This window comes from Camelus bactrianus, chromosome 16 (assembly GCF_048773025.1).
Source record: "Camelus bactrianus isolate YW-2024 breed Bactrian camel chromosome 16, ASM4877302v1, whole genome shotgun sequence".
Lineage (NCBI taxonomy): Eukaryota > Metazoa > Chordata > Mammalia > Artiodactyla > Camelidae > Camelus > Camelus bactrianus.
The window spans coordinates 41,713,722-41,735,902 of record NC_133554.1 but is presented as its reverse complement, the minus strand read 5'-3'; the positions used below and the strand labels follow the sequence as shown (position 1 = coordinate 41,735,902).

General features: G+C 41.5%; 1 protein-coding gene across 2 annotated transcripts in view; it reads left to right on the top strand.

Annotated features, from left to right (window-relative positions):
• The window catches only part of METTL16 (methyltransferase 16, RNA N6-adenosine), a 61,842-nt gene extending 40,980 nt beyond the window's left edge, over positions 1–20,862 (top strand). For both annotated transcript variants that reach the window (XM_045518977.2, XM_010958179.3), the window contains 4 exons: positions 2,079–2,148; positions 3,316–3,405; positions 11,675–11,848; positions 11,974–20,862. In XM_045518977.2, coding sequence (XP_045374933.1) covers positions 2,079–2,148; positions 3,316–3,405; positions 11,675–11,848; positions 11,974–12,591 — 952 coding nt within the window. In that variant the 3' untranslated portion in view covers positions 12,592–20,862. The remainder of the gene's footprint in view (positions 1–2,078; positions 2,149–3,315; positions 3,406–11,674; positions 11,849–11,973) is intronic.
• The last annotated feature ends 1,319 nt before the right edge of the window (positions 20,863–22,181 follow it).

Sequence of the window (22,181 nt, the reverse complement as noted above, 5' to 3'; positions counted from 1 at the left end):
TGAGTTGCTTCTGTCATGGATATAGGAAGAGTTGTTGACTTTTCAGTTTGTTCAGCTCTTATTGTTAGGACAGAGTTGTAGGAGTTCCTTATGTATGCTAAATATGAGTCCTTTATGAGACATGTTTTGCAAGTATTTCCTCCCAGACTGTGGTTTCTCTTTTCTTTCCTTTTCTCTCTCTCTCTCTTTTTTTTTTTTTTTTTTTTTTCTTTTGGCCTTTTCATTTTTATAACAGTGTCTTTTGTTTAAAATCATCTGAGTCTGTTTCTGGCCTATATTCCATTCTTTTGATCTGTAGGTCTATATTTATGCCATTACCATATTATCTTGATTATCAAAGCTTTATAATTAAATTCTTGAATTCAGGTAGTGTAAGTCCTCCAATTTTGTTGGGTTTTTTTCAAGATCGTTTTGGCTGTTTGAGATCTTTTGCATTTCCATATAAATTTTAGAATTGGTTTATCAATTTCTATGAAAAAGCCTACTGGGACTTTGGTTGGGATTGTGTTGAATTTATAGATCAAATTGAAGAGAATTGATACCTTAACTGTGTTGACTCTTCCATTCCAACATGATATATCTCTTACTTAGATCCTGAAATTCTTTTAATAATGTTTCATAGTTTTCTTACACATATTATGTTAACTTTATTCCTGGGTGTTTCATGTATTTTGATGCTATTGTAAATTGTGTTTTAAAATTTTAATTTCTAGTTGTGTATATAAGGAAAAACAATTGATTTTATATTAAGCTTTATCTGTGATCTTGCTGAATGCATTTCTCCTAGATTTCATAGAGATTTCTACATAAATGAACATGTCTTCTGTGAATAAAGATAATTTTACTTCTTTCTTTTCAGTTTGTATATATTTTTTCCTCTCACCTTATTATACTGAGTAGAATCTACGGTGCAGCTTTGAGTAGAAATGTTTAAAGTAGACATCCTTGCTTCATTCCCAATGTCCCAGCTGTCTGGAATCCAGGAATTGTTTCATTTATTGCTTTCTGTGAGTTCTTTCCCTAGCCTTATGGAGTTCCGCCCCACACATGCAGATCATAATTCTGCAAAATACTCCAGGGAACTCCTCTGCAGATGCCCAGAATTCTCTCCCTGTGCAGCTCCTTCCTTCTTGTATTTTGCTCTTCTGATCCTTACTGCCTCAGCCTCTCTGAACTCCAATCTCTATCTCATTAATTCAGCAAGATTATTGGGCTCTGTTTGAGTTTCCGTTCCCTGCATTGCAGCTTGGAAATTTCCTTCAGGCAGTAAGCTCTGGCAATTGTAGGGCTCACCTTGTTTTTCTGAGATCATAGGTCTTCACTGCAGTTATCCAGTGTCTGAAAAATTGTTTCATATATTTTGTCAAGTTTCCTAGTTGCTTATGGTTGAAAGGCAATTCCCATGCTAGTTAATCCTTCATAGGCTAAAGCAGAAGTCCTGTGTCAATTTTATACTTTGCAAACTTTGTAGAATAATCAGAAGAAATAAATTCTATCCTTTTACCTTTTAACGAGTTCACTCCATCTTCATACTCCCCCTTCTGGATTTGTATTTGCCATGGAAGAAATTGATTTCATGTTCTGTTGAAACTTTAATGCAATATATATTCTTTTGTTTGTTTGTTTACGTATTAATGCAATATATATTCTTACATTTTTGTAGGTCAAGGCATCTGAAAATATAAGTCATGCTAGATTTCACAATTTCTCTTAATATGGTGTAGGGGGTGTTTATGTATTTTTTATTGTTATTTATTAACTAATTTCTGTCCCAGAGATAAATGACCTATATTCTGAGCAGCACAGGTGAGACCTCTCTCTCTTTCAGTCTCTTTCCAAATAGAAATAGCCCTAAAATCATTGGAGAGGCTAAGTAGCTTTTTATTTAAGTTACTTTGGGCTTGCTTCCCTTCCCTAGATTTGTTCTTTGTCTAAATACATTATATACAATTCTTGTTATTGTCAATTGTAACTTAACTCCATATTTGTTTGCTACTGTTCTCATTTTGTTTACAATGCTTAGTTTAAAAATGTAACCACATAAAAGTGTTTGACTTGTCTGATTTTTTTTTCTCTAGATGGTATAGCTGTATGCTGGGAAAGAAATGCAGCCTGGCTCCTCTGAAGGAAGAACTTCGCATACAAGGGGTAAGGCTTTGTCATTACTGTTCTGGTGTATCCGCATTTGTTTGTTTTTTTAATGGAGGTACTGGGGATTGAACCCAGGACCTCCTGCATGCTAAATACACACTCTACCACTGAGCTATACGCTCCCCCTGTGATATATCCACTTTTGATGGTACTTGGAGTATAGAATTTACCTTTATACCTTAAAACTCTAAATGTGTTTTTTGTTTGTTTTATCTTTGCTTATTTATTTTTTAATTTTGTAATTTGGGGGCTAAAGAGGACTTTTTATAAATTATTAAAATAAGACCTTCTTTGACCACTAAGAAAAGATGGGGAAAACAGGATGAGTAGAATGTCAGAGAGAAGCCAGAAACCAAAAAACCTGGTGTCTACCTATTACTGACCCCACGTCTTGACTCCTTTGTAAGTGCAGAAACTGAAGGCTACATAAGTTAAGGGGCTGGTCTTCCAGGTCTCAGTCTAGTTATCAATGTCAAAGAACAGCTAGAACCAGAACAGTCCTCAGTCCGATGTGCTTCCTACTGTGGTGTGATCCACACCATTTCAGCTCCTTGCTTTTGTTTTGAAAAGCGGGTGACAAATAGATACTTCCCCGTCTCCCCTCCCACTTCATGGTGTTTTGGCATGAGTAAGCAGGAGCAGGATGACTTTTCAGAGAAGGGGCTCAGATGTGGGGTCAGTGGTAGAACCAAGTTTCTGACATTCTATTTATCGTATTTTTCCCCACAACAACTTTTCTTTGTTAAAATTGTAACAGCTACAAGGTAGTTCTGTTTTCTTTCCTAAAATCTGGTAGACAAAAGGGAGACTACATAGCTGTGCCTAGGTAGACTTCGGTGGCTCTGTTTCCTAAAAGAAAACAAAAAACATTTGTATCATTTTACCAATGATTCTCTGAGGGCTGTTTTGGGTGTTTCAAATATTGGACCTTCAAGCCAGAACTATAAATTCTCTCTAATGTTTTATGGGAAGAAAAAACCTATAATTTGTTGAGAGATAATTTATTCATTGATTAGTTAGGCAGCTATGTATAACTGTTCTTGGACTGTAGTGTTTGTTAACTGATAAAAAGAAAGACCAATATATAATTTAACATAAGACAGCAGCCAGAAACATATTAGTAAAATTAATAGAATGATGAGATAACTGTGTTTTCGGTTTCAGGTTCCTAAAGTTGCCTACACTGAATTCTGTCAAGGTCGGACAATGAGATGGGCTTTAGCTTGGAGTTTTTATGATGATGTAACAGTACCAGTAAGTAGAGACCTCCCTTCAGCTTCTCTGAATTCCAGCACATGGTGGGTTTTAGAAAGTCATAAGTGAACTAAATCTATGCTGTCTTTTTTCCCTGAAGTTTGCCCCAAATGCTTATGTCAGAATGGAAAGTGGTGGTAAACCAGACAGAGTCCTGGAAGGCTGACCCCGGTAGCCATGGAGCTTTCTCTGTGGGTTTGTGCTACTCAGTGATTCTCGCTCAGCGAACATAAATAAATTGGCAATGCATCTTTTAGAAATTGAAAGTTCAGGCACTATAACCTGTAGAAACACCTTGCAGGTATGATCATTCTGTTGGACATATCTCAAGAATTGAAATTGAAGTCTTTCTTTTCTTTACCACTGCTGTTTTCCTAGAGTAGCTGTCTCCTGGGGTTCCTGGTGGATACAGAAATTGCCATTTGGGGTTGTGGGGTTTTGAAGTGTAGAACTTAGGGATCATTCCAGTTAAAAGTTCTTTCTCAGCTTTGAGAATAACAGTGGAACATTGACTGGTTTTGAAGCTGAGTGATAGTTCATTGTCATGTTTTGTCTACTTTGCATATGCCTGAGCCTGAACATTCTTCTGTAACAGAACGTTTAAAAAATGATTTATTCCACAAACTTCTCTTTCTCCTCCGTGCTGCTGCACGTAAAGGAAAAATGTTTCTGAGCTGGTTAGACTGAATAATTTTCCTGGGCTGTGCTAAGGGGCGGTAGTAGAATGGCATCTGTTGGTTCTCACGTTTCCCTTGAAGAAATGATCGACTTGTTGCCTGGAGCTGCCCAGCTTACGTTGCCACACGCATTGCTCAGGGTGGGCTCTTTCTTCCCATGGTATTTATGGAGGCCTGGTCCTGGTCCTTGCGGTCTCTAATCCCATGTCCACACCATAGGCTTGTTCTAGGTGCTCCTTTCCCCAGGTCTTGGCCACTTTTGGTCTCTAAAGACTCTCTTAAATGTTGCTGTGTGTACGAGCCTCCTTCCCTTCTCTCATAGGACAGAGAAGTAGAGACGTGTGCAGAAGTAAAAGCGGACGATTTGCAGGTGTTTCTGAACACACGAGCTCAAATTTGAAATTGAGCCTTTCCCTCCTGTGCTCTGCAAGTAGGTGTGCTGCTAGATTGAAATAAGTTCCCCAGTCAAGTTTGAATGGCCTGTGTGATGGGATCCTAGACTCAGTTCTGTGCCATGCAGTAGGGTATCTGAGATTAGTGTTTGAAATATCCACTGGTTAAAAAGATGAATCTGCTTTTTTGACCTCCCTGAGGGATTCTCCTTTTTTGTCATCTTCCAGAATATCAGGACTTTCCCACCAAACGGTTAAAATCATTAGTAACGCCCTAGCTTAACCCTGTGTAGACATTAACAGCTGCAGGAAAATGGAACTGCGCCTGTTTCCAAATGCTTTGTGTTCAACCTGCTTCCCACACTTGTTGGCATTGCAGGTGGAAGAGCTGACAATGAGCCCCGGCGTTCTCGGTGCCATCTCAGGGACCAGAGTCAGCCTCACCCTTTTGAATCAGTAGCTATTTCAGATCAAAATATTAAAGAGCACTATGTTTCAGTGTTAGAAAAATCAACTTATTTTGAAAAGGAATCTTCTAAGCCTTCCTCCCTCCCACCCTGTCTTTTAGGCCATCCTTGAACCCTGTTCATAGTTTCAGCCATCAAAGAATGCCTCTTGCTAAGGTCCTTAGGTTTCTCCCACACCAGAGTACTCACCCCTCCCCCCCGCCCCAACCCAAAGCTGTTAATAATGCATTCCCAAGTGTTCCATTAGGTGCGCTTAAACTGGTACAGGGAAAATGGCAATTTCTGATTTGTGGTAACCCAGCAACAGTTTCTTAGCACTGGTGCCCTGGATCAGCAACTGCTTTCCCAGGGGTGGTCCCAGGGCACTCAGGAGGTTTTAGTGGGCTCTCCTCTTGGTTCTCTTTCCTTCTGTCTGGACCTCTCTCCAACCCTTGCTTTTTGGAATGGTCACCTCATTTTCCTCCTCTTACCCCAGTTGGCAGTGGCAAGGGAGGAGTTTGCTGCTTTAGATGAGGAGAGGAAGCCAAGGACTAGAGCTAGTTAAGCAGAAATATTGACCTACTTCCCCACCCTACCCCCACTCCCTCCTTTTTAGGGTAAATGTGCAGGTTACTATGGCAACTTCTGTTTCACTTATCTCAGACCTACTGACTCGTTTCTGTTGGTGTTCAATGTTGAAAAATTCTAATTCACTGCTGATTCAAGTGCCCACACTAAAGCCCATTGCTCTTGTCTGGATTTATTTTAACAACAAAAAGATAAGTCCTGGTGTTGATATAATTTTGTAGAGTCATTTCTGACTGATGACAAATATGAGGAAGCATATTGTAAGGACTGTTCTTTACCGAATGTTAACAAACCACTTAGAATGCCTCTTTGTCTTAGCTTCTCCTCTAATTGCTCAAGGCATTATTTTAGTTTTGCTTTGCTTTCAGAAGTTTGACACTTGTTAAAAGAAAAAGGAAAAATAATGTGGCTCCAGTAAATTGTGCACTCTTGGTCTGAGCATTGCCCAGGAACTCTGGTTTTAAAAAAATGACAGCCCCCACACCTCCCCTCCCTCCGCCCCATGTTCAAGACATTTCCTTTAAGCCTAGGTTTTTCCTGTCTAGGGAGTAATAGCTAGACGGCTTTTTGGAGAACAAGTGGAGGGAAGAGGGCTTGTTTCTTAGGTAGCCTGGTTAGTGTGTGGCAGGGCTTCTTTTGACAGTGCTCTACTTGCTGTTCCATAGGTTCTCCCGCTGGTTCTAGAGGGATGAGCGAGTCTGTGTAGGTGCCCAGGGGATGACAGTGGGGGCAGATGTCCGGCTGGTACTTCAGGGCCTGCTCTCATTTTAACCAGGGCTGATCTGCTTTTATCAATATTATGTATTGATTTTATTTGTTGAAAGGATTCTGCCATTAAGATCTGGTGAGAAAACCAGTACTACACCAGACTGTAGAGTATGCTGTAAGACAGATGTGATGATTAGGGAGCTGAGCTCTTGAGCAGAACCAAAGCTAAAGACCCTCCTCTTAGTTACTTTTCTTATGAAGTGTAACGTTCAGTGTGATAATATCAAAGAAATAAGATCCTGTTTTCCATCCCTCACGATGATTAGTTTTATGGGTGAGGAAAACGTGTGAAGTATTGATACAAAATTTATATGAGTAAGTACCGAAGTGAATGGTAAGGACCAGAATGGTGGGAGTTAGGGAGTTCGATAAAGGAAATGATTCAGGCGAGGCTGCTCTGAGAGGACTTCATGGAGGCAGCATTGTCGTCTGACTCGTAGTTGGTGCTCAATTTTTGTTGAATGTTAAAAGGAACCATGCAGGACTTGTACTAAGGAGCAACGTTGCTGGCAGGATGATAATAGGTATAATATATTTGAAGCACAAGATACACTCTTTGTTGTGATTTGAATGCTTTACACACATTCATGTCATTTTATTTAAACCTAACAACAGTCAGATAGGTGGTATTATCCCCATTTTCTAGATGAGGAAATTGGAGACTAAGAAGTTGGAGCCCAGATAAGTCTAATTTCACAACCCAAGCTCTTGGTCACTGTACTGCCAAAGGACTGCCTTTTGCTCCAGCCTGGCCGTGGATTAACCTACTCACGCAGCCCCTCACTGCCCTGCTTATAGGCTGTCTCAGCAGCCTTTTATGTAACAGTCACTTGGATTCATCCTAAGCTCACCATTCTGCTCAAAAACTTCTGAGTGGCTACCTACTGCCAGCAGAGAGTACAGCTCCTCAGTGGCTTCTTGGGCCTCTCAAATCTGCCTTTGACTTTCCCTTCCATACTAATTACTCCTTGTTTTCCTGACTGTACTGTTTCTCCCATATTAGAAGTTCCACAGTTTATGACCTGTCTTTGGCCCCTGAGTTGTCTTAATCACATTACAGAGTCTTGGGTAGCTTCCTTGCTCTGTAGTCTGATAGATTGTTCCCAGTTCACGTATTTTTTTCCTATCCCAGACCTGACATCAACTATTTCTCCAAGAACGTCTGGCTTATTTTAGTGGGAAATGGTATTTAGAGGTATTTATCTGGGCACTGAGTTGGCCATTGTTTCTAGGCTTTTTCAGTGGGTAGAGCTAGGAATTATTACTTTCTTTTTGAAGATAAAATATATCCCAGTTCATGCTGATGCTTTCTGTTCAGTTTCTCCTTAACTTCATCAAGTGTCTGTATCTCCCATTCAAAAATTCCATGCCAAAAATCAAAATCCTCTATAATACTAACATTACTCTTTTGGCCCACAATACACCACAGCAGTCCCAAAATTAACATCACCATCAACAAAACGATTGTGAAAATAGTTTTTTTTTTTTTCCTCTCTTTTTCATTCTTTTGTCCTTGAGGACTATCTTATTACAGATTTTAAAGTCATTTGGAATGTTCCCTCTTTGTGGGTTTATGCTATGAAGTCTGTACACAGTCAGGTTCATTTGTTTCATTTTGCTTTATATTTTCAGGGATTGCCTTTTTGTACTATTTAATTTTGTTTTCTAATTGTAAAAGATATTTACATGGTTTCAAAATCAAATTTCAAAAAGGATATAGTCAGAAGTCTAGCTTCTTTCTCTTGTTTCTTTCCCCCCAGTCCCTCACTTCGCCTTGGGTCACTATTTAAACAGTTTTATATTTATCCTTCCGTTGTTTTTTGTTTGTTTCAATATAGGGAGATACACATGTAGTTATAGCCACCCCTTTTAGATAGGTAGTGTTCTACATAAATTTTCTTCTCCTTGCTTTGTTACTTTTTACTGTTTTTACATGGATTTAGGGATGATTTCAAGACATTTTAAACATTAACCTGTCAGATGCGATAACAGTAGAAATGCCTGCTGGCTGTTAATAAGGAAGCCACACTCTTAGACAGCAAAATATTTAGTTTACTTCATGGCAGCAGGGCTGATACACATTTGAATAAGGTGAGATGGTCTGGCTGTCCTTCCCAGCACAGCTCCTGTGTGTGGTCCAGCCAGGTGTCATGTTGGCCCTTTGGCTCTGTTTCTCCAAATAATGATAGCCTGTGCTGAATCACAGCTCACACAGACATTCTGCTTGTTCCTGGAGGACCTCGGACAGTAGTCATTCAGAGCGTGGCAGAGCAGGGCACACTGGCAGAGCCCAATGTGGTGGCCAAGAGCACTCCTTTCCCCTCAAGACCATTCTAGAAGCTGCTTTGTCAAAACAAGGAGGCCGTGGCTTCATGCTCAGCAGACCTTAGTGATTGACTCCCTTCTCTTCCTGCAGATACCAGGGAGCTCTTGATGCTTTTATGCAGCCTGTGGCTTCACTGGGAGTTGCTGCCATCACTGTAGGTAACAGCAGAGCCTTGGCAGCATAGCAGATGCTACACAGATTTGGGTCTGGTTACATCTAATTTGAAAGTCTTCTGACTGATTGTACCACTGAGATCTAGAAATTAAAGTGAAAGTGAGGATTTAAGAAATTTAGAGATAGCTCTACTAGGTAAAGCACATTTGAAAAATGTAAGAACGTTTTTTGTCCAATTTATGATTTCATTCTAGTAACACTTGAAGCTCCTCCCCCTGTAGATCATTTTTCATTGAATCCTTGCAATTCAAAAGGTATAAAACCTGTATCCCCTGTGGGATTTACAACTCCCCACTAAACTTCTTTCACATTGTAATTTCAGCTGTGATTAAACAGTAGTTCATCTTCTAATCCTAAATCAGCTGTAAATTCACCTTCTGATTCTTTACATTGAACTGAATTAACCATTATAAATGATTTTTTTAATTACACTTTAAAGTGTTGAATTGTTTATGTTACTTTGTCTTCTAAACTAGATTATGGTAGTTTGAATATAGCACTCTTCATTGAAAATATTTGTGGTTTGAGATTACAAGCATTTTCTTAAGACCTGCTCCTTCATTTTACTCTGGCCCTGCCGACTGAGAATTTGCAGAATGAACAAGAGAGGGAGAGGAATGATTGCTGTAAGCCAGGCTTAAGTTAATCTTTAATCATTTAAAAGCTTTGAGAATTTCTAAAGTATAAATTATCTCTCTTGAGTTCCTTGTTTCTGTAATAGAGTAAAATTAAACAATCCTGAGAATGTGTGTATGTGTGTGTGTATTAAAACAATTCACTAAAAATCTTCAGAAATAACCAGATTTGTTGATTGACCACTGTATATGAAACATTGGGACCAGAATGCAAAGTAAAAGAGATGTACATAAGATGGAAATGTTTTCATTTTACTTCAGGGATAACAGGACCATGCATTGGCTATTTTGTTGTTTCTAACTCCCTCAGAACTTGTACAGACGATCCTTGCTAGAGCTCTTGTTAGGTTTGATGAGGGTGCATTTTTCTCCTTTAAGTTCTAGAAATGATGAGTCCGTTCCTAATTTTGGAGACAAATATTGAAGGAAATGAGAAACACAGCAATATCTTCATTTTGCTGGTTGGAATTTGTGAGCACAAGTGATTACCGCCTCTGTCAAAAGAGAGATGAGGCGCTATCCGTTTAGCCATTTTGTAGATGACCTTTGGTGTGCTGTCAGGGATGGCCCTGGGACGCTGACCTTTCCATGGTAACAGCCTTGCGTGTCAGGGAGGGGAATGAGAATCTGATTCTAGTCCCCCATCCTCCTTCTACACAATCTTTTTCACCCCTCAGCTTAATAATCATGCCTTAAGCTCCTTAGTGCAAAGTGTTAGGCTCTCCACAACTGTGGAAATTATGTTTCTTATGATGGGTAATTGGGTAATAATACTACTGTTATTACCCAATGTCAATGAGTCTTAATGTCAATATGAATTTGTCTCATCTTGTCTGAAACATTAATTGGGCAAGTTCAGGCTCAGGGCTCAGAGTCCACTATTCATTTCTCAAAAGCAGGTTCTTACTCATACACACACCTTCTGTTTTTGGTCCTTTTCTTCTAAGCTTGTTTTCTGTCTTTTTAATTTTATTTTTTACTAGTTATTACCTGGTATAAAGAGAAAATGTAGATTGTTTCTTAGAAATGCCATCTAAAATTTTTCTAGTGTAGAATAAACTGGCTATTTTGTTGTGTATGTGTGGGGTAGGGAGTCCCTGATTAGTTCCTATGAGGCATTCTTACTGTATGTGTATCTGTACGTGCTCTGTCACTATTTCCAGGCAGGATTGGGGTCAACGGCAGCACAATTATCAGACTCCTTCCAAGTGCACTCGGTGGTTTTTCTGTTTGAGTCTTTCTTCTTATAATCCTGCTCATTTTGACCTGACCTTAGAATTAGCTTAATTTTTTTTTTTTAAGTTTTGATACAATTTGTCAGCAACTATAAGTCTGTCTCTTAAAGTGTCCGTAATATATCTGCTCTTAGCTAAGAGTCATTTTTTTAAAAAGCCCAACATTTAGCAAGTTTTTACTTCAAAGAAATACATTTTAAATACAGCAGTGTCATTTGGTTTTTAAAATGGAACTTGAGTCCCTCTAGTGGGTAAAGTGAAATTCACTTTCTGAGCTTGAAAGTGAAAGAAAGATGACAATCTTTAGCTATGTGGAACCAGTTCTCAAATCCACTGTTCTTGTCTAGTGTCCCCTCTCCCCAGATGAGAGGCAGTGTTTAGCCGGCCACTGGCTTGGCCCTAGTGTTAGCCAAGATTCCACAGTCCTCTTCCACCCGTGTGACCCTGGTGGCCCTGGTCATTCCTAGCATGTGATCCCACAAGCTGTGGCTCATTGGTTGCTTTCTTTCCAGCCCCAGCAAGTATAAACTTGGACTACAAGTTAGTGATTTTAAGCCATGCAGTTCTTTATAGAGAAGAGCACAGTGCCCTTGGAGTCCTTGAGTTGCTATGAAAGAAATAATTACACAGGCCTGTTTTGGGCACAACAGGTAGATAAAGGACATTTAGTAACTGGACAAGTTACATATTGATATCCAGAACACAGGCAGCATGGTATGGCAGAAAGAACCTGCGTTTGGGGTTCAAATCCTAACTTGGCAGTTCCTAGATGTGTGACCTTGAGCTGGTTACATAACCTCTCGGTGTCTTAGTTTTCCCTTCCTTAAAATGGGGAGAAGGTGATAAACCCATTTCACAGTGTTGTTTTAAGTATTAAAAATAAACATGCAAAGGCCTGTTGTGTGTTTTTACTGCTCTGCAGTTGGAAGCAGAAGTCATGGAAATTTCCCTCGCTGAATTCATTATGATGCATGGAATTTAATTATTTGGATAACCTTCCCCTCTTCTCCCATGCATTCTCTTTTCAGTCACCACCGAGTAAGCGAAGAAAATTAGAGAAGCCAAGGAAACCCATTACGTTTGTAGTATTGGAGTCTGTGATGAAGGAATTATCCCTCAAAGCGTCGTCTCTGGGCTCTGAGACAGTAGAAGGCATAGTAGTTGTGACGACATGGATTGAAAAAATTCTCACCGACCTGAAGGTACGTGGTTAATAATAAGCACATTGAAGAAGTACTTACAATAATCTCTCTTTTTTTCTTTTTTTAAAGGAGTTTTCAGTGGAGAAAAGTGATTTTCAGATAAAATTCTGTTTTTCTCCAAATAGGTTCAGCATAAACGAGTTCCCTGTGGAAAGGAGGAAGTTAGCCTTTTCCTAACAGCCGTAGAAAACTCCTGGATTCATTTAAGGAGGAAGAAAAGAGACCGAGTGAGACAATTGAGAGAAGTTCCCCGAGCCCCCAAGAACGTCATCCAAGCCTTGGAAGAGAAAAAGTCCACCCCAAAAGAGTGTGGCAGTAGCCAAGATTTGGCCTCAGGCCCCGGGGAGAGTGCCCCCTGTGCGCTCCAGGAAGGCGAGTCTGCCACTGTGGAGGGCCATGGCCCAAACCAGGACTCGCTCTCCCAGGATGAAAACCCAGAACCCATGGAGGATGAAAGGAGTGAGGAAAAGGGAGAGATGGAGGTTTTGGAAGGTTGTAAAGGCTCTGGCCATGGAGCCCAGGACCGAGAGGCTTCTGAGCAGTTCAGCAGCCCAGTGTCTGAAAAAGGGAACCATCTCCAAGGAGTAGCTGGACGTTACCTATTTAAATGTTTGATAAATGTTAAGAAGGAGGTAGATGATGCCTTAGTTGAAATGCATTGGGTTGAGGGCCAGAACAGGGATTTGATGAACCAGCTTTGTACCTATATACGTAACCAAATTTTCAGGCTTGTTGCTAGTTAACTCCAAACTTCTTGCACAGTTGGGAAGGTTCTGTAAAGCAGCTTACTTTGGAGTGACCTGTTGCGGGGCAGGAGGAATTCCACCCTCAGCCCACTGGTAGCATTATGTGGAATTATCTTTAAGAAAACCAGAAACAAATTAATCCATTTTAAAACACCCCTTCCTTTTTTTATTTTTATTTTTTTAAGTTACAGGGCATTGCAGTATGGTAGTTCAGAGAAGGAATTGTGGTTATCAGCATCAGCAACATCCATCAGTAAACTCTTAAGGGATTTAAACCTGACTTAAGCTGATCACCTTAGCTTTAGGCTGGTTTTCTGAGGCCGCAAGACTGCTTTTGCGGTTTGATCTGGGTCAGAAGTGTGCAGAGCATCATGTCCTGTCTGTCACCCACTGCTGCTTCTTGAGGAGGGCTGGCTTTCTCATCCCCCTAGTGGAGGTGGTGCCCCAGGGCAGAGAGCCCTGGCCTCTCCTAGAGTCACCTTCAAGACTGAGGACTTCGGGCACATGTGGTTAATGTCCCCTGTGTCAGTCCAGAGACAGGAACTGGCCTAATGGCAGGTGGTGGGAGAGTCAGGGAGAGGAGGCTAAGTAATGCCAGGAAGAAGGGCCCATCAGGAAGCGCCTGGAAACGTCGGCACATTCCTGACTCTTGTCTGTTTTGATGTTGCTTATTTCAGAAACAGAATTAGGTAAGCAAAACTGCCCAGTGTGATGGAGACACAGCAGAATGAAGCCATCCCCTTACCTCCAGCCTGTTCAAAGTACTGTTTTGTAGCAGTTTTACTGGTGTGATTTTTTTTTTAATTTGCTTCTGCAGTTAAAGTGGAGCTAATATAAGTGTTTTCAGAATTGAAAACTGTCAATCCTGTTTGAATCCTGGGCTTGGGGAAAATATTTTCTTGGCTTTGAATGGGTAAGTGATTGATGATAGAAATAAGAAATGGAGCAAGATAGTTATGTGCATTAAGTTGCTTAAGAAAGTCTCGTCTATTGGGAGATAATCAAAGATTGGTAGCTGATCAAAGAGTGCTTTTTTGTGGGTCCCCTTGTGATACCCTCTGTGTTTACATGTTACTATTGGAGAATCCTGAGGCCAAGGTAACCATGTTCTTAAAACATGTTTCTAATTGCAGTGTCAGGGTGCAGCAGGAATGCCTCTGCAAAAGAAGCCTCTTTTTTTGTTCTCTTCGCATCTCTGTTACGTCCTGCTATGCTTGACTTTCATGGGTTGATTTTGCACCAGCAGCCTAGGGTCCTATTTTTCCTGAAATTTTTGAGTACGGTGCTGGAGCTTCTTGCTGTCTGCAAAGAAGACTGTGACTGAGTTGTTAAGCTATGCTTTTGAAAGGTGGCTATTGACTGGGGCAGAAAACTGATGACCTTGGCATATTTTGGCAGCAGCTAGACCAGGCCCTCAGCAAAGATACAGAAAATAAAAATAGGACCATATTATACCTCCCTTCGGCTGTGGAGACAGAGCTGCAGAAGAGAACATATTAACCACTTAGTGTTCTTAACTTGGCCCATAGACCTGGAAAATCCATAGCCTCCTGGTTATTTCCAGAAATTTCTAGGGGCATGTTTGGGTTTTTTTCTGGAGAGAAGGCTCCCCAACTTAGAGAGAGGGGTTAGTAACTCACTGAGGATTAGGGACCACTATGCAAGTCCAGTCTCTTTTTTGACAGGATAGGGAAACCAATGTCCAAGGCCCCACAGAGCCAGGGTTCGATGCAGGGCCTTGGATTCCTGCAGTCTGATCATCTCCTGTACCCATGCACAGCATCCTGCACTACTTATCTCTCATGACATGCTGGAATCACATGCTGGACCCAAACCTAGTTTCTATCTTGATAGACTTTTCAGATAATTGAGTTAGGTGACAGCTGTTCACTTGATAAGTGGTCACTGGGTATTTTTTGTTTGCTTGCTTGTTTCATTATAAAAGAGTAGTGCATGCTCATTAACGATTTGGAAAAATGAGGAGAAAACAGCAACAAAATTACCCCTCATCTCAACCTTCTGGAGCACAATTGGTATTTCAGTGTTTCAGTGTATTTCAGTGTTTCCTTCTAGTCTCTGACCTCCCTTTCTATAGATGGGGTGTGTGAGTGTGGGGGTTCGGATTGGTTGTGTTCATGCTGTGTATTCCGTTTTATATTATGCTTTTTTCTCATCTGATGTCTTGTAAGTAATTTTCCATGTTATCACAGGAGTGTATTATTTACACTCCTTGGTTCAAAATGTGTTTCAGGCACAGTATTACCCTTTGTTTAAGTGTAGTACTTAGAGATTCCGGGAGAATCCTCTGTGGACCTGGAGGCACAAAAGATGGATCTTGTGTCTGTATGTGTTTGGTGCCTGAGGTCTAAGGCTTTGTGTCATGGAAGACATTTTATAGGTGTTAAGCTAATGTTCTTAGAATTTAAAAAGTATGTGACAAGAGAAGCTTACACTGCTAGAGCTGTGAGTGCCTTTTTTTGCATTTGTGTGTCTTCATTTCATGCTCTGAGAATAGTTTATTTCTATCTAATGAGAGAACATTGAAAACATTTTTAAAAGACATTTAGAAATTCTTTCAGCGATGCGTATACTTTATAATTGTGTCATATGTGATAGCCTATATCTCCCATAGGGGGAAAAGGAATTTAAAAAAAAATAGGTTATTGACTCATATATCATAATGTTGATTGATACTTGCCTTAAGTGTCTGGAGGTCAAGTTCACATTGATGGGTAGGTATGGAATTGAGTCTTTGTGGCATTATCCTAAATTACATTCTGGTCCCTGGCGTTGGCTTCTCATCTCTTGATAACCAAAGTGGGAACAGAAGCTGAACTTGCTTTCCAAGGAAGGGGACTAAAGCTACTTTTGTTCTTTGGAACCTGCTTTGCTTCTGACAGTTTGGTTCTTTGATCCACACCTTTGCCCAGCTAGTCACACAGCAGAGCACCGCTGCATGTCCTGGTAGGGTTGGTGTCTCTGGTGGAGTTTCAGCTAATCTAAATGGGCATGTGGATTACTTAAAACTTTAGTATGTATTTTTAAAAACATGAAACCTCTCTTCTTTTAATAGAAATCAGAGCTTACCATGTTAACACACCAAGTTCTAAGTTCTGACAACTAATAAAACTGCATGGTGTGGAAAAGATGCAAAAAGGTCTGTAGAAAATTCGGGGTCTCCTAAAAGGAATAGCTCCTCCATCTTACTTAAACTAAGGCATTTTCCTCTGTAGCCACACGGGGGCATCTTTGGCCCTTTTATCAAGTGCCTTAACTTCTCTGTGGGAGTGGATAAAATTGTGTCCTTGGTATTTTCTTGAAATATCCAGTTGCTACTCAGATAAATATTTTTATGTAAGCAAGGACATTTTCATATTTAAAAAATGTGAAAGATAAAAGTAGAAAGAAGGAAAAACCTACCTTGTGGTCGAATATACTCTTTCAACCTTTTTATGTTTCTTTATGGTCCCAGTAGACTTTTGTTCTTTTCTTTCCGTCTGTCCTGCTACTCTAGAATATATCCAGGATGGGTCAGTCCTTTGGACCAACTTTTTATTGGTCTTTAGTTAATGGAGGTACCAGAGGGGAATGTTTAGTGATTTTTAAATCGTAACTTTTCAAAAGCTTTATGTTGCAGGAAGAGTAACATATAGAGCCCTAAGAAAGAACCTTTTGGTGTTCTTTTGTCTTTTCATTCTTGTCTTGCTTTATCTGGCCAGCTGAACAGCATGCATGTGATGTGTTGTTTACATTACAAGTTGGCACAGTTGGTTCTGTGTTGGGCGTATATTATATAGGTTAGCTGGGCCTTCTTTCCCACAAGGGGTGTTTCTGTGTGGAACGTGTCTGTCACCAACCCTGAGGTCTGTGTGGGCTCACAGAGAAGCCCCAGCCGCCCTTATTTTCCTGGCCCAGAATCAGATGTTGTAGGTGGTCACCCAGCAGATCTGTACATTAGAAGGAAGAAGGTCCAATTTGGAAAACTAAGAAGCCCTCTGGGAGAAGGAGGGTCTCAAAGGTGCAGCCATTTTACAGCCGGCCAGGAGGTGCCGCTAGGAAAGGGACGTGACCACATCCTTTGTGGAGAAGCTAGTGCTTGGGAGAATCAGTTTGCTGAGTGCGCACCTACCCCAGTAAAACCCAGCAGAGGCTTACTAGTGAGAATGATTGGCCTCTGCCTCCTGGAGCCGGGCAGTGATGGTATTGAACCTTCTAATTCTCCCAAGTACAAACTGCGTGGCGCTCATGCCAGTGCAGTAATAGAAAGCCCGTGAGCAGCAGGGCCTCACATACATACCAGGGAGTTCCTGCTCTGCTCTGTAAAGACATTCAGATCCTCTGCTGTGACTCACCCAAATGACTAAAACAGTGGTTTATTTTTTTAATTGCTGGTTGGAACAGCTAATGCTCCCTTTTGGAACAGCTAATGCTGCCTTTTGGAGGCTTTGCTTTTACTCTGGGGGACTGTGTTGTGACTGAGTGAAGGCCTTGCACTTCTGAACACCCTTGAGGTGCAGCCTCTCCGCCTCTCTTAGCCCAAGCAGAAACATCAGGGATTCCAGGCACTCTTCAAGGAAGCAGAGGATCACCAGTGCTTCTTATGAGCCAGGGAACTGAGATAGGAGTGGACCAGGAAAATGTAGGCAGACTTGGCAGGATTGGCTTGTATATGATGTTCTCAAGAGGACAAGAGATATATAGGTCCCCAATGCTTTCCCAGTCATCCTAGGGGAATGGAAAACAGAGGAAAGCACAGACTTCCCAGCTCATTAGACCTGGGTTCACATTCGAGTTCCATTTACAGGGCAAGTCGGTCTCACTAAGGCTTAGCTTCCTCATACAAAAGATTGAAGAATTTTTACCTCACAGAGCTGTAACAGCAGTTAAGTGAGAGAATTACTGTAGTACCTGGAGGAATACATAAACAGAGAATAGGCTTCTCAACTTGCTCATCTCTTATCATCCTTTGAGTTTCAATTTCTGGTCAGAAAATCTACCAAGAGAATCCAGTGAAAAGGCTGAGGGCTGTATAACTGCAGGTATAGACTACCACTCTGACCGAGAGCAAAATCTGGGCTTCCAGGTAATGGAGGGTTTAACAGGGAACCAGTACCGACTGGCAGTCCTCTGTGTAAGTTGTCTCACTAAGTAACCCTGCAGAGAAGTATGGGGTTCCTGTGTGATCACTTTAAAGAAGTGACAGCTAAGAGATTGCCCTGAGGTTTCTCTCAGAGTTAAGTCACAAATGTGGGATTTGAACTCGGTCCAGAGATCGGACACTGGGATCTGGTACCAAATCTCAAGATTTATAATAAGTGCCATACTCAGAATGGAAAGGGACTTCTGGGCTTATCTGACCCACCTCTAGGGAAGGAGACTTCAGTTTAGTCACAGGGAAGAGAGAGAAAGCATCTCTTACCCAACTTCACAATTTAGCACTTAAAGGTAATATTATTTTCCAGCCTGTTATCAATGAACAAAATTTAATAAGTGAAATTGCTTATAATTAGTTCTTAATTTATGCTACCAAATCTTTATATAGAATTTTGTATTTGGCAGTAGTACAGATAATTAGATAGTGAAACCACAAAATATCTAGTGCAAGCACATGTTGGATCAGAATCAATGTACAGTAACTGGTAATTATTTAGGTAATGACTCTTTGACGATACCTAATCGTATAATAATAGAAGGAATTTTTTTAAATAGGCAGCATCCAGTATTTCACATACAGAGCACAAAACTGATGTACTTTCTGATCTTGCTGGAGAAGATAGCAATCATCAGAAAAACTGCAAGTTGTCCTCCCCAGGTGGGGGAATGGACCGTGTAAATCTGGAGAACAGGAAAGGCTGCTTGCAATCTGGTGGACTCATTCAGGGAGTGTGGCTGAGTCTAGGAACTGGAGCCAGGAAATCCCCAGCCCGGCCGGCCCCCAGGAGGCTTGCGCTGCTGCTGCCCCAAAAGAGAAGGCTGCCCCGAGAGCACTGCTGAGCCCGGACTGCGGGTGAGGCCGGGCCTGCCCCCACAGATTCGCAGTTCCAGAGGCCTTGTGTGTCTTGCTGGGAAAATGGGGGTTCCCATTCTGGTCTGACAGGATCCCTAATTCAGATGCGTGTGTCCCAGGATTCCTGCCTTCAGGGCCGAACACGGGGCTTCTAGACCAAACGCTGGCCTGTATTTTCGTGAACTCCAGATGAGCACTAATGAGGACTCTCATTCACCAAGGGAAGTATTTCTTCATCGTCTGTACCAGGGGTCAGGCAAGAAGGGCTGGAGCTCAGGCTCTGAGTAAAAGTAGCTTTTACTCGATTCCTGCAGGTTATTGCCGTACAGAAATAGCTGCCCAGGGTTACTGGATTCTGATTTATTTGGGGGAAGCCAGAAATCCAGACTTTATGAGAAATTTACTGTAAATCCTGACAACTACTTGAATATTTTATGGAAGCCTGGTGGACCACCATCAGTTTGTGGCCTCTTCTACCTCCAGGTGGTGGACTGTCTGAATATTTGCTGCCTCCACTTTCCTGACTCATTTACTTGAGCTCCTAAAGTCTGGTTGCTGCCTTCCCTCCTTTTTAAAGAGTTCTTCTCACCTCTTAAAGGGAGAATCCCGAAGATCCTCTTCTTGGGCTTTGTTTGCTCTTTTCTCCTGTTTATGGCTGACCTCATCCACTCCAGTGACTTCAGTGCTGATCACTCCTACATTCATCATGCCCAAATCTAGACCTTTCCTGAACTTTCAGCATCCACATACCTAACCACCTACTGGACATCTCCCCCAGGACTGGGGCTGTGTCAAATTCAGCTTGTCTGCTCCTGCTTGTCTACACCTGTATTCTTGGTTGCCATCCACCCAGCTGTCCAGATTAGAAATCTCTGCTCCTCCCTCTCCTTCGCCACCAGGGTCTAAAACCTTCCAGCTTAGAAAAATCTCCCAAATCCAGTCCAGCCTCTCCATCCCTGGTGCCACTGCCTTAGTGCTGCTCCGCATCTCACACGGACCACGAAGGCAGGCTGAGCCATTTCTGGGGACCTTCAGAGCTAAGCAGCAGAAAGAGCAGATTTAGAGAGGTTTGAGGGAATGGGGTGAAGAAACCTGTTTTCAAGGGTGAAGCAGGAGGGCTTTCAGAAGAAAGAGTAGGATGGGAGATAGACCCACAGCAACAGGTCGAGTTATCCGAGGCCCTTCCTGATAAAGCACAGAACTTTCCCCCTTTTACATAATTTCATTTTACAGAAGTAATGTTTTCACTATAAGAAATTTAGAAAATAATGAATAAAAGTTTACAATTCCACTACTCAAATGGAGTTATTTTACATTTTGTTATCGAAGTATTTTTATATGCATATATATTTTTAAACACGTGGGATCATGTTGTATGCTACTGTTTTATAATCTTTTTCATTTAGCAATATACTGTGATAACTTCTTTCTGATTATATAAAACTAATCTATGCATCAGAAAACTTGTGAAAATAAAAAACTACCAGTAATTACACTGCCCAAAGACCACCACTGTTCATATTTTGGCTTATTAACAACCCTGTCTTCTTCGTGCCATATTGTGAATGTCACTTCGCGAAACTAATTAATTGTTCCTTGTTGAAAATTTAGGTTTTCTGGTTTTTGCTTTTGTAAATAATGTGTTAGTGAATATCTTTGTACAGAAGTCTTCATGTTTTTTTTTTATTGCTTTGGGATAAATTTATATAAGAATTACTGAAGCAGAAGAGATACGACTCTTTTAAAGGCTTTTTGTACATATGGCCAGTTCGCTCCAGGAACAAATTGTGCTGCTTTATGTTTCCACAAGTGCCTGTTTCTACCACACATCTGATGGCACTAGAAGGCTAATTTTTAAAAATCCCTTATCAACTGATCAGCAAGAATATTTTCACTGTTTTAATTTTATTATAGTATTGGCAAGGCCAAACGTTCTCATATATGTGTATTTATGTTATAAGTATTTGTTCATATATTTATTGTTTTATGAATTTTAAATCATGTTCCATGTTCATTTTTCTATCCAGGTGTTCTTTTTGTTACTGAAATTGCAAGGGTGCATCTTGCCAGTGTTTCCCTCCATTTTGTCATTTACCTGTTCCTTTTGTTTATGGTGATTTTGTTTTTACAGTCAGGGAGCTTTTAGAGGGCCTATGTAATCAAATCTGTCAAACTGTTCCTTTATATTTTCTTTGTTTGCCTTTACAGGTAGAAACCTCTCTAACCACCCTTGGAGCAGAAAAATGTTTGCCTACATTTTATTATGGCTCTTTTTGGCATTACTTTTTACACTTAACACTTGAATTTGTGTCGGTGTATGATGTAAGGTTTTAGGACCTAACTGTGTTTAGTGAATGGCTAAGAGTTATCACAGAGAAACTCCTCAGAGAGATAGATGACTGGTGAGTTCCAGCACTGCCATGTGTTGTGTCTGTGATGGGAACAGGGACTCAAGTTGGCTGGAGGCTGGGGAACAGGCGTATGTACGATCCCAGCCTGGAAGTGGGAGGCATGTGGTTCCTGGAGAGTCCTAGAGTGTCCCACTACCCAAGGGTGGACTCTCCCGATGGGTCCTAGGCCCTTGTTAAGAAATCTGGTTGTGAGTGTGGAGCTGAGCCCTGGGTCCAGGCAGTCCAGCCAGTAAGAGGCTACTGCTCCAGGCCTCACATTCTCTTCTCAGAGGGCGTCAGTCAGTAGCACAGGTAGCTGGTCTGCAGCCTTGCTTTTAGATGTGAGCTTGGATTGCTGAGACAGGAGATTAGTCCTTTGTAGGGGTCACTGGTTGCACTCGAGGCCCTCTGCCCTGGGAGGGGCCTTCTCTGTCTTCAGACATCCCCCATCCCCACTGATCTGGCTGGCCTCTTGACTCACATTGCAAGACTCCACCTCTCTCTACCAATAACTTTGCCCAGTCTCTCTCCTGTGACCTGAAGTAAGTTGCTCTCATAAAGCCACCTCTCTTTTTCTTCAAAGGAATAACTGAAGTCCTCATCCTTTCCTTGTGCCTTTCCACTTTGATCAGCTTCCTCCTTCTGAGCTCATCCCCAGCCCCCATCTCTCCAGTGGCATGGCTTGCTCGCCGCTTTGGTTTCTCAGAAAAGCTCAGAGTGTGTGGCTCCTCCCTTTTTGCTTCTGAACTGCATTTCTTTCCTTATTACTCAGTGTCCACACCCAGGGCGGTTGCCTGGATAAAAATCTACCCCTTTCCCCCAGTCACCTTTTCAGGCCAGACGTAAGTGCCAGTGAGGAATGGCTGCCTACCCAGGCCCAGTTAGAAGCTTTTCATTCCTCAGAGTGGCCTGAGGCAGGACAGTGTCCTCTGGGGTCATGAATCCCTGGATCCTGAGTTTGATTCTCTTTCCTTGCCTTCTTACTCACCTGCTAGGCTTATTTATTGGGCACCACTAAGCAAAGTTTAACGATTATTTCTATCTTCAACCAGCTCCCCACCATCAGCCATTTCTGTGAGGTTTTCACAGACCGTGGACCCTCTTCCCCAGGCTGGGCTCTCCCACACAGAGAAGAGCCAGGCCGCTTCTCATCTCAGCTGACACTAAGCAGCTTTGTGACCGTGGATAAA